This window comes from Crocuta crocuta, unplaced genomic scaffold (genome assembly GCF_008692635.1).
Source record: "Crocuta crocuta isolate KB4526 unplaced genomic scaffold, BGI_CrCroc_1.0 scaffold7, whole genome shotgun sequence".
Lineage (NCBI taxonomy): Eukaryota > Metazoa > Chordata > Mammalia > Carnivora > Hyaenidae > Crocuta > Crocuta crocuta.
The window spans coordinates 11,418,985-11,430,610 of NW_027531904.1; the positions used below are offsets into that span (position 1 = coordinate 11,418,985).

Here is an 11,626-nt window from a genome sequence, read left to right on the forward strand (position 1 = left end):
AGCCACATTTTGGCAGCTTCTCCAGGCTGATGACTGGGGCGCAGTCTGGACATACCTGGGATCCCAGCAGCGTCTTCGTGTAATAGTCTCGGGGCATGAAAACCTCCACTATGGTGACCAGACACCAGAAGGCGTCTTCTTGCTCCAGGTAGAGGAGGGCCACCGCCACCAGCCTGCACACAGAGGACAAACGGCAGCGAGGTGAGCGCCCTGCCCGCACGGTGGGGGCCCGGGCGCACAGCCGGCCCGCCGCAGCCCTCCTCGGGCCCCGAAGACGCAGTCGTCACTTCCTGCACTAGTGACGCATCTGTCTGTCTGTAAGTCACCTCTGCCCCCAACACAGGGCTCAGACTCACAACCCTCGGGTCAAGAGTCACGTGATCCACCGACCCAGCCAGCCCGGCGCCCTGGGTGAGGGGCGTCTGACTCGACTTCAGCTCAGGTAATGATCGCACAGTTCGTGGATTCGAGCCCCGTGTTGGGCTCTGTGCTGACAGCAGGGAGCCTGCTTGGGACTGACTCTCTCTGCCCCGAGCCCCTCTCAAAATAAACACTAAGATAAATAAATCATGTTTGAGGCATAAAGGTACTATTCCCGCCAACCCTTTCATTTGGTTTTCGTTGAAAGATGGTGAAATTCTTTCCCAATGATCAAGCAGCCTCATAAAAAAGAATGCTTAGCTAACGCCGCTGACCCTGCTGTGCGCCGAAGGCAGAGGCGAGTGGAGGGTGGCTTACAGCCAACGGCTCCGAGGGGCCTTCAGAGGAGCTGCGGCCACGGCGTGCGTGCACGTGGGGAAAGGGGCCCCAACCACGTCAGGTTGCTCATGAAGGAAACCTGGGCCCAGCCGTTACACTGTCTGTCCCCAGTTAAGAGGTGACCTCCCAGGGGCGCCTGGGTGGCTTAGTCGGTTAAGCANTGACTCCCAGGATCTGGACACAGAGCAGGGAGAGAAAAGCCCTTTTCTTCGCTACTGAAATCCAAGCGCCTCTGTCCGCTCTGACATGGAGCTTCCGTGCCTCCCAGGAAGCCCTAACCCTACTCCTCTGAGGCTGGTTACAGTCTTTTTCTTCCTTGGAGAAAACTACAATGGATTCACCTCGAATTAAAACCTTCAAACGAGGGACACAGGGTAGGCGGAAGGGGATGCCTCGGGCAGGCCTGGGCCGGACGGGAGAGGAAGCAGGCCCGCAGCGCCCGCAGGTACAGGAAGTGGGGCCAGGGGTCTGCGGTCAGCACAGCCTGCAGGACGCCGCTTTAAGTGAGCAAAGTGTCCAGAAGCTAGGCCTGGATCACTCACGGAAGAACAAAATGTCCTTCTGCGGAAGTTCTGGGTCCTCAGGGGCACATATAAAATACCTAGAAGGAAAAAAACCCAACAACACAGTTAAAGTCAAGAGGCCCTAACGGTGATGGGGAGCGGGTGGAGGGTGCGGCTTTCTGGAAGTTTTGCTGTGGGAGAGTAGGTTCCACGGCAACACCGGATGAAAGGGGTGCCGGCGTACCCCCAAACAGGCTTGCCCAAGGGACCGCTGGCCTTCAGAGGGCTGTGGCTTCTGGAAACTGTCAGCCTGAGTATTCCCACAGAACAAGACTGCTCCCCACGCAGCGTCCTGTTTACAGCTTTCTCGTCTGTCTGTTTTTAAACGAGGGCGTGAAGCGGGAGCTGAATCTCCCCTTTCCGGGCACAGAGGACGCCCGTCTCACCGTCACGGAGCGGGGGCTCCTGGGAACCACCTGGTGTGAACACTGCAGCTGAAACCTGCCTTCTGCAGCACAGCCACTCACACTCACTCACACACACTCTCACACACCCACACTCACACACACGGCCCTTACGGGAGGCCAGTATCTGGCATGGAGTGGGGCTCAGGGCCTGGGAGGGGCCAGAATAAACCATAGCATTTGAACCCCAACCCCCGCCCTTGGCTTTTGGGGAGATTCCTCAGGAGTGCACCAGAGCTTCCTCAGGCTTCGTGCGTATCTCCAGCTCCCCCTGCACGGAGAGAACGTCCCTGGATGAGCAGCGGCCACTACACAGACCCCAGGCACCCGGCAGCCATGGCACGCAGCTCCGTGCGGCACAGACCCCGGGGCCTCCGGGGGCCTGGTCCTGCCCTAGCCTGGCTCCGAATGAAGAGCGACACAGCGGGCGGCTTTTCCAGTGTCCTCTGCCCACGGAAGCAGGGACGAGCGCGAGCCCGCAGGGCCCCCCAGGCAACCTCTCGATTACCGGGACGCTGGGTGAATGCGGCATGGCTGCCGGTGTCCGCTTCGGGCGTTATAAATGTAAGTTATGTAAATTATAAGCATAAGCATAAGCATAACTAAATCAAATTCTGGTCAAAACCCGAGAGTGAGGAACCAGAACGAGAAACGTAGTTGTTTCAGATAATGTGAGTTTGGTGGTGGTATTGTTTTCTTATTTTATTTTTTTTAAAGCGAGTGAGACGGAGAGAGAGAACCCAAGCAGGTCCTGGGCTGTCAGTGCAGAGCCCAACACAGAGCTCGAACCCACAAACATAGATCATGAGCGGAGCTGAAACCGAGTCAGAGGCTCCCCGGATTGAGCCACCAGGGTTCCCAGGCCACACTGCATAATTAAAGGTCTCTGACTCCAACCTGGCCTGCGGGGAGGGGCCTGGGAGAGGGGCCTGCAGGGGGCCTGGGGGGAGGGGCCTGGGGGGAGGGGCCTGGGGGCGCCGACACCCACCTGTTCAGACCCTGGCAGTAGCCGATGTCCGGGTTCCGCCAGGAGAAGGCCAGCAGGACGTTGCGCAGCTTCTGCACGCCCTCCGAGGTGGGGCACGCGTAATGCTTGTTGTTGGGCAGGGTCCGCAGCAGGTCCAGCTCGATCTGCTTGGAGGCCGGGTTCTGCTTCTCCAGCGCCTTCTGCAGCAGCGTCTGGAAGTACCCGGGCTCGGCGCTGCCCCTGAACTTCTTGGTGTGGAGGTCCACGCACCACTTCCACACCTTGGAGCGGTGCTCGTGCGGGATGCCCGCCCGTATCAGGCTCTTCAGCTCCGGAGAGCACGCCATCTCTCTGTTCATCGTGCTCGCAAAGTAGTTTTCCCACTTGACCCCGGTGGACACTTCCTGGTTTTCTGTGAGGTACAGCGTCTTCAGGTCCAGCGCGCGGACCTTGGCCACCAGCTTCTCCTCCTCGTCATCCTCTGGGACGGTCCTGAACCCGTAGATGTCATACTCACTGTTGAGAAAAACAGAAGGGAAAATAAAATGACACAATTTCAACAAAAACACCAGCGGAACAGCAAAAAGTATCCCCGGTGGGGACAGTGTAACCTTCTCCGTAAACAGGGTCAGGATGGCTGGCTGTCACTGGGGGAAAAGGCAGATCAGATCTCTTCCCGATACGAGGAGCAAAAATGAATCTGAGGTGGTTTACAGGCACGTGTGGAAAGCACGGAGATGAAGTCAGTGCTGACACATGCGTGTGTTTACGTCACACACGCATGGACAAGAAACGTCTGTGTTCGAAAAAATCACTTTAAAAAGTGGAAAGACGAGAAAGAAAACATTTGTGTGGATGTGACGGATGTAGGCGGCCTGACCGTGGCCCCAAGGATGTCAAACCCCAGGGCCTCACATCTGTGACGAGGTCACCTCACAAAAACCACACTGTGGACGGAGTCACAGTGGGGAGGCTGCCCTGGGTGGTCCGGGGACTGACGTGCGCACGGAAGCCCTTCACGGTGGGGGTCAAAGGAGAGGGGCCGCGCGGCCCACGGTCGCTGGAGCCCAGGGATGCAGTGACCTCCACAAGGGGGGATGAACGTCCCGCCCGGCAGCCCTCGCTCTGCGAGCCCCAGGAACAGCGTTCTGCCAACGGCTCGCGCCAGCCTGTGCCCTGGAGCCTCGGGGATGAGCGCGGCCTGGACATGGCGGCCGGCAGACGCCCGAGCACGGCGATGTAGGCAGTGAAGTCTGCGGCCACCCGCCAGGCCAGCCACACAACACCAGCACGCAGGCCTTCCGTGCAGGTCAGGGATCTGGAGGTCAGGGACCGGGCCCTGCAGGTGAGGGACCCCACTGCCAGTCTACACCCGACAGGAGCTCGCACACGGACACGGGGAAACATGAATCACGATGCTCGCCTGCCCGTCTGTTAAAGGGACGCACGAGGGGAAGGAATAAAGACAGGAGGTCTGGGCACCACACATGCCTCCTCCCAGGAAGGCGCATGAGGCAAGAACGAAGCTCCCGGGAACCACGTGTCCACCTGGATGATTTCAGGAAATAATGAAGGAAGGCAGCTGGGACCACACAGAACACGGTGGGATTCGTGCATTACGCAGTGTCATCAGGGCGCCTGGGCGGCTTGGGTGGTTGAGCGTCTGACTCTGAACTTCGGCTCAGGTCGTGATCTCACGGTTTGTGGGTTTGAGCCCGTCGTCATGCTCTGCGCGGACACCGTGGAGCCTGCTTGGGATCCTCTCCCTCTCTGCCTCCCTGGCACGCGTGCTCACCCAGACATGCTCACTCTCTCTTCAAGTAAATAAACTGACCAAAGGTTGCCATCAGTTACATGCTAGAAGCGCACACCAAAGTGTTCTAAGGTGAAATGACAAAATGCCTGCTATTTGGTTTAAAGTAATTCCGGGGGGCGGGGTTAAGATGAAACCAGGCTGGCCAAACACTGGCAACTGCTGACGGTGCACGTGGGGCGGTTACCGGCTGTCACGTTGTAGGTTTGAAAGTTTAATAAGAAAGTAAAAAGGAGTCCGCGTGTATGGTTAGATTGACGTAAACGATGAGAGCCCGCAGCGCGGCAGGGAGGAGAAAGGCACGTCCGGAGCCGCTTGCCGGAGTGCCAACCGCGGACCCTGGGTGCCGGGCCCCATGACCTTGGGGTCCTCCCCAGCCTCGGCCCCCACGCGGCAGGAGGGTAAGCACCCACCTCACCGAGCGCTGAACGCACCTGCAGGTCCCCCACCCACGCGGCTCCCGGACGCAGGCCCTGACGGTGTGGGCGACGCTGAGCTTGGACGTGGGAGGCCGTGCCGACGAGGCGGGAGGCGTGAGGCCCCTGCAGCGCGGCCGGCCCGGAGCGGCCAGCGGGGGACACGGGGCCGAGTCTGCAGGTCTCTCCCCGTCCAACGTCTCATGAGTCTCATGTCTCAGAAACCAGTACCTGACGGACCCTAACGGGACACCCGTCACAAGCTTCCAGGCTCTGTCACGTCCTAACGTGTGGACGTCCCAGTGAGTCCACAGCATGTGTCAGAGTCTCAGTGGGTGCTGGGCCACCTGAGCATTTTCCCCACTCGGGACCCCGTGGACTCGGACCGGGTGCGGGTGTGGCTCTGTCTCGGGACACAGCCTCGTGTCATGCCTCTGTGGACGGCCGCAGCAGGGGGGCCTCAGCAGGGGCTCCACCACCCGACGGTCGCCAGACCTTACCTGACGAGGTGAGGCTTCACGAGCGCCTGTTCTGGCTGCTCCGGGCCCTCGACCTGCAGCGCATCCTCCAGCAGCTGGGCTATGACCTCGCGGGAGGGGCCCTGGTCCTCTGAGCACACGGGCGTCTTCATTTCTTGGAGCAGAATCAGGTACTTGCTTTCTATCTGGCAGAGCTTGGCTTCCAGGCTGGAATACTACAGAGAGTGCGGTGGTTACCTCCACCCAGACAGACGCGGGATAAAATACCCTCGGGAACATCAGGTGGCCACTAAACGGCAAGCCCCAAGCCACAGGAGGAGAGGCGGGGACCGTGTGGAAGGTAAGAGATTAGTTTATGTCACCGGTCACATCCCCTCCCTCCTGGGGCTCTGGCACGGAGGACCCGATGCCAACACCCACATCAGTCCTGGGCAGTTGAAGGGAGTGGCAGGAACCAGACCATGAGCCGGTTCCCAAGGTCACGCTGTGTCCCCGGCGTATGGGCCATGAGCAGGCGCCTGTGTGGCACCCACACTTTCCAAGGACACTGTGCCCAGGACCAGCTCCCGTCTGCCACCTCCTCAGACAAAGCAGATGGCCGGGAGGACACGCAGACAGGAGTTTGGGGGACACGGTGAGCTCCACTCACCACCCGGTGACAGCTGTCACGTTCATGCTGCCTTTCCCGCTACAATGCCATCAGACTCCCACACCGCTGCCATTGGGCTGGCAGCGAGGGTTCCCCCTTCCCCGTTTACAGATAGGAAAGCGGCCCCCACAAGAGCTAAAATCACAATCCAAATACTCTTCACTTCGAGGCCTCAGGCTCGGATTTAACCTTTTCTGTGAAGCCCACTCTGCGTGCAGACGATGCATCAGGGCGCCTCAGCGCGAGAGCGAGCACTGCACGCTCTACGCTCCGAATGTTTTAGACACAATTCCGTATCATGACCACACGCCCAGCAGCAGCAGGACAGGCTTTCAGAGGCCCACATCCGACGGGCTCCGAGTCCCCGGCCACCAGGTCACAGAGCTGTGCCCAACGCACCTTGGCCATCAGATCCCGCTCCCTCCTTTCCGCATTTCTCCGCAGCGCCGAGAGCTCCAGAATTTCCTTGTTCAGAAACTTATTCTGGGTTTTATACCCCTGGAGGCTGTCCTGTTGGGAGAGAAAACCCATCAATTCACACCGGCTGCAGGCTGGTTATTCTGCATGATTGCCCTTGCCCACAGCCCCGCCGAGTTAGCGCCAACACCCCCCCGTCGCCGCAGCCACCAGGACCACGTCCACACCCTGTGCAAGTGTCATCTACCTGCACTGACCTCCCTCACGCTCACTTTTTTTTTTTAAAGTTTTAAAAATGTTCTATTTATTTTTGAGAGAGAGAGAGACAGCATGAGCGGGGGAGGGGCAGAGAGAGACGGAGACACAGAATCCGAAGCAGCTCCAGGCTCTGAGCTGTCGCCACAGAGCCCGATGCAGGGCTCAAACCCACGAACCGTGAAATCGTGACCTGAGCCGAAGTTGGACGTTTAACTGACTGAGCCCCCCAGGCGCCCCAATGCTCGGTTCTTTCCTAAGCAGAGACACAGCACACTTCCTGTGAGTTCTCATTTTCATTCACCCACTTTGCACATCGCACACACCCTTAACTACAGACTCACACCCGCAATGACAGCGGACGAGGGGCTCAGGAGAGCAAGGTCCTCCCACGTCCACGTGGAGAATGTCAAAACTCTGGAGAAGCCTGGAGGGAAGTACAATGAACCCAACACACTCTTCACCTAAATTCACCAATGGTTAATGTTTGCTGCATTTGCTGTGTTCTAAGAGGCCTCACGGGCCAGCGACAAGCTCCACCGAGCACAGGGACACATCTGGTTCTGGCCTTGAGGCCTGAGGACAGGAAGCCTGAGGCAGACATGCTCTGCCGAGCACAGCCCTTCATCAGCATGCTTCTCCCGCTCTGCCTGGGCTCCCAGGGAGGCTCTGGCCCCTTGGCCTACGCCATACCCACGGGGAAATCCCAGGGCCGGCTGAGAGTGGCCAGGGAAGCCGTGGACTCCTGGGCCCTCATGGGGCAGAGACCATAGCTATTCCCCAAGACGTGCCCCAGGCTGGACATCACCATGGGGATGGGGGCCCACAATCATCCTAAAACCCACAAAGGAAATGATGGATTTCAATGGTCCTTTCAATTGGCAACATTTGTGGGGTGCTTGCTAGGGGTTACGGGGTCAGCGTGACACTCCTGACCTCACTGCACTGTGACAACTGTCGGGTAGCCATCCCCAGGTCTCTGTTGCCCATGTGAAGTAGGAGCCTCGGAGCCAGGACCCAGCCTCTGAGAGCCAGGCCGCCGGACTCCCAGCCACTGGCCACGCCTGACCGATATGCGCACACCTTCTGAGTCCACGGGCCACACGTCACGATGGGCCCGAGAGACCCCTAAGTCCAGCCCCACAGGAGGCCCAGATCCCCTTCCGCAGCCTCAGTCTTCCCCTCCTGGTGGGTGAGAGCTGCTGGCAGCCCAAGGAGGAGAGGGAGCTCCAGGCCAAGCACAGTGCACACCCAAGGCCGAGGGACGGTGGCCGAGTGGCACGGGGTGGGTGAAGCGGGAAGGCTAACGATGTCTTCATTGGGAAGTCCTGACTGCTCATCGTAAGAACGGTCTCCTTTCGGTGACGATCACACCAGGGAAGACCCACGAGGCACCAGGACCCCGATCCCGGCGAGACCCCCGAGGGGAGGGCTGGGTCTCAGGTGAACGCACTGGGCAGAGGGGGACCCAACCTGCTGTGGTCGGGCCAGCCCACATCTCTTCTCTGCTGCTCATGCTGGCCATGGTTCTGCCTCCACTTTCAAGCCACGCTGGGCGCCATGGGGGTGCGAGGGGTGTGTGCTTCCAGCAGAGCGCAAAGCCTGGCACGTGGCTAGATGAGTAAACAAGGCTGCAAGTGTGAAGGCTCATGTCGAAGGGGCAAATCACAGGAAGGAGAAAAGGGCAGCACAGGGGACTGGGGACAGTCACAGGACAGGCAGCCTCAAGACACCGCCCTCACGGTGGGTCACCGAGCTGGGCTATGGTGCTGGACAAAGCAGAGGTTGACCTACTCTGGACAGAGAATCACAAAGACATGGAAAAGGCCTGGAAGGAAATACGAGAAAAATAAAGTTCTCACATATTAGACTGGAAAAATGCTACGACCAACATTTATTCCTTCCTCAAAACACCCCAGAAAATGACCCTGTATTAGATTAAAGAGAAGTGCCTGCAGATTCCAAACAGCACAAATGTTTACAGGTCGCACACATGGACTCTCGACGGAGAAACCGGGAAGTGACGATGATAGTGAGATGACAGGGCACCACCATCGACACACACAGATGGTCCCCCACAGGGACATTTAAACTTGGGGACAAGGGAAGAAATCAGTATGGAAACCATGCAGCATCAAGTAGTCGAGGACACAGAGGATCCACAGCACGTCCCCCACTTCTATCCACGTCCCTCACACTGCTTTCAATTCCTGCAGAGTTGCTGGAGAGCTGGCCCAGGGGGGAGGGTGAGCGTGTGGGGCTGGAGAACCAGTGCAGGGGTGAGGATGAGCATGTGGGACTGGAGAGCTGACACAGGGGTGAGGGTGAGCGTGTGGGGCTGGAGAACTGCTGCAGGGGTGAAGGTGAGCGTGTGGGGCTGGGGAACGAGTGCAGGGGTGAGGACGAGCATGTGGGGCTGGAGAGCTGCCGCAGGGGTGAGGGTGAGTGTGTGGGGCTGGAGAACCGGTGCAGGGGGGAGGGCGAGAGTGTGGGGTGGAAAACCGGTGCAGGGGGGAGGGTTGAGCGTGTGGGGCTGGAGAGCTGCCGCAGGGGTAGTGTGAGTGTGTGGGATGGAGAACCAGTGCAGAGGTGAGGGTGAGCGTGTGGGGCTGGAGAGCTGGCACAGGGGTGAGGGTGAGCGTGTGGGGCTGGAGAACCGGTGCAGGGGGGAGGGTTGAGCGTGTGGGGCTGGAGAGCTGCCGCAGGGGTGAGGGTGAGCGTGTGGGGCTGGAGAACCGGTGCAGGGGGGAGGGCGAGAGTGTGAGGCTGGTGCCCGACCATCCTGCCTGGACCCCGTGGCGGCCAGAGAAAAAGTCACGAAATCCCGAAGTGACTGAAACCAGCCCACCCAACATGCCACAAAAACAGAAAGGTAGATCAGGGCGAGAAGTCGAAGTCTCCAGAGGGAGCCGCGTGGACCGAGGACAAGAAGCCGCTGGCCCGGCGCCCGTGAAAAGCGGCCCGCACGCGTCCCCAGAGAGAATGCTCACCGCGGCCGGCGAGCAGGCCTTGCGGAAACACGCAGGCTCGCAAAGCATGAACCGTAGTTGCCGTCAAACAAGGTGTAAAATGCGCGTCAGCAACGCGGTGTGGTGAAGGCCGGGCGTGTCCTAGGCCGCGTTGGCAAAGCCCGCCCGCTGGCAACACCGACCACCACGGTTTCTGGGGTCACAGCTGGGTTCGTAGGAGACGGAACCACGAGGGAAGGAGGCCGGCTCCCCTCGAGGACGCACCCTCCTGGCCTCCCACGTGTCACCGGGAAACGGCCACGACAGGAGGCCGTGCGCACATCCCAGCGATGCTGCTGTCGGCCCCGTGTTACCTCCCATTCTAGAACGCTCTGAGACCCCCGCACGTCCGCCACTCGCCATCCTCTGCCCTGACAGGCACGCAGCAGGCCCTCGCTAACAACCTCAACGTGGCCAACCTTGGCCTTCGAGGATACACTGCACTCAGGCGCCAAACAGCCTCGGTGCCAAGTTGTCTACAGAATGAGGGTAGCCAGGTGAGGGGTGCGATGGGGCAGGGCCACACCTGCGGCCAGAGACCCGTGTGGGGTCGACGGGACTACACCAGCGTCCCCCTGCAGCCTGACAGGCCACGGGCCCTCGCTCTCCTGGGGGGACGGCTGGCTTCTCTGCAGGCACGGACACCACCCCTGCCTCCCACAGCACCGTGCGCCCCCGACCCGCCAGCTGGTCCCCACTTCGGGGACGACATGGAGACCGAAAGTGTTCAGGAAGTAGCCCCCGCCCCAGGCCCCTCCCACCTTGGCCACAGGGGCGCCGACCCCACACCAGCCGCCGGGGGCCACGCTCTGCTCCCCGGCCAGGAGCGGAGGCCAGCGGCCATGGACGGCACGGAGGGCACCCCGGCCAGCAGCCGGCGCCCACGCCCCACTCACTTTCAGCCTGTCCAGCTCCAGCTGCTCCCTGCTGGCGGCGGCGGGGGAGCCGGGCAGACCCATGGGAGACGGCATGCTGTCCTCGCCGGCGCTGAGCTGGTGCGAGAGCTTCATGATGACCTCGTCCTTGGCCTGGATGGTCTCCACCAGCATCCCCAGCTGCTCGCTGAGCTCGCCCACCTTGCCCTTGAGCGCTCTCGCTTCTTGCTGCAGACTCTCTCTCTCCAGGGTGAGCCTCTCCAGCTGGCCGCTGAGGCCCAGGATCTGGTCGTCCTTGCGGTGCAGAAGCTCGAGCGCGTCCCTGGGGACCCCCTCGGCGAGCCGGCTGCCGGCGAAGTACTTGTCATACTGCGATGAGCGGACCGTCTGCTGCAGCAGCCGCACAAGCTCCTGGAGCCAGAGGGGAAGCAGAGACCCTGAGCACGCACGCGGGGCCACGCGGCAGAGGACATGCAGGCGCCCCGCTTCACGGGGCCACGTGGGGCCACACGGGGTAGAGGACACGCAGGCGCCCTGCCACACGGGGCCACACGGGGCCACACGAGGCGGAGGAAATGCAGACGCCCAGCTGGGAGGGTGTTAGGACCCAACTTCCTCTCAAAGGCTCTCCGAAGCGGAGAGGAAGAGCCGTTAGCAGCAGAGCCCGTGTGCAGAGAGCAGCAAGAGGAAGCAGGAGACCGCGAACTCGCGCCATGACCGGCCGTGGCCCCAGCAAGCGTGCATCCTTGCTGAGAAGACAGAGCTCTGAAACCTCAGCTTGGGTCGAAACAACCACGCGCACTCAGTGTCGTCTGACACCACGTGGCGGCCGCTACCAGCGGTGAAGGGGCGCCGGGCCGGCGAGGCGCTCGTGTTCAGAGAGACCGACGCGCACGACTAAACAAGCGCCCCCCGCAGCGTGAAACCCCGAGGGGGTGCCTCTGGGGAACAAAACATGCCGAGACCCACGAAAGCCAGGCCTTGCTCTCTGGTGCTGGTGGCTGACTGGGGGGGGGGGGCC

The 11,626-nt window shown here is 60.7% G+C and overlaps 2 protein-coding genes across 2 annotated transcripts in view; one reads left to right on the forward strand and one right to left on the reverse strand.

The window, feature by feature from the left end:
- Positions 1-11,626, forward strand: part of IDH3A (isocitrate dehydrogenase (NAD(+)) 3 catalytic subunit alpha) — a 207,535-nt gene that overhangs the window by 103,348 nt on the left and 92,561 nt on the right. The gene's annotated exons all lie outside the window — the stretch shown is intronic.
- The window catches only part of TBC1D2B (TBC1 domain family member 2B), a 46,065-nt gene that overhangs the window by 10,067 nt on the left and 24,372 nt on the right, over positions 1-11,626 (reverse strand). Inside the window, exons 5-9 of the mRNA XM_077774292.1 lie at positions 10,627-11,016; positions 6,450-6,560; positions 5,423-5,616; positions 2,715-3,209; positions 56-173 (exon numbers count right to left, since the gene is read on the reverse strand). Of these exons, the coding sequence (XP_077630418.1) occupies positions 56-173; positions 2,715-3,209; positions 5,423-5,616; positions 6,450-6,560; positions 10,627-11,016 (1,308 nt within the window). The remainder of the gene's footprint in view (positions 1-55; positions 174-2,714; positions 3,210-5,422; positions 5,617-6,449; positions 6,561-10,626; positions 11,017-11,626) is intronic.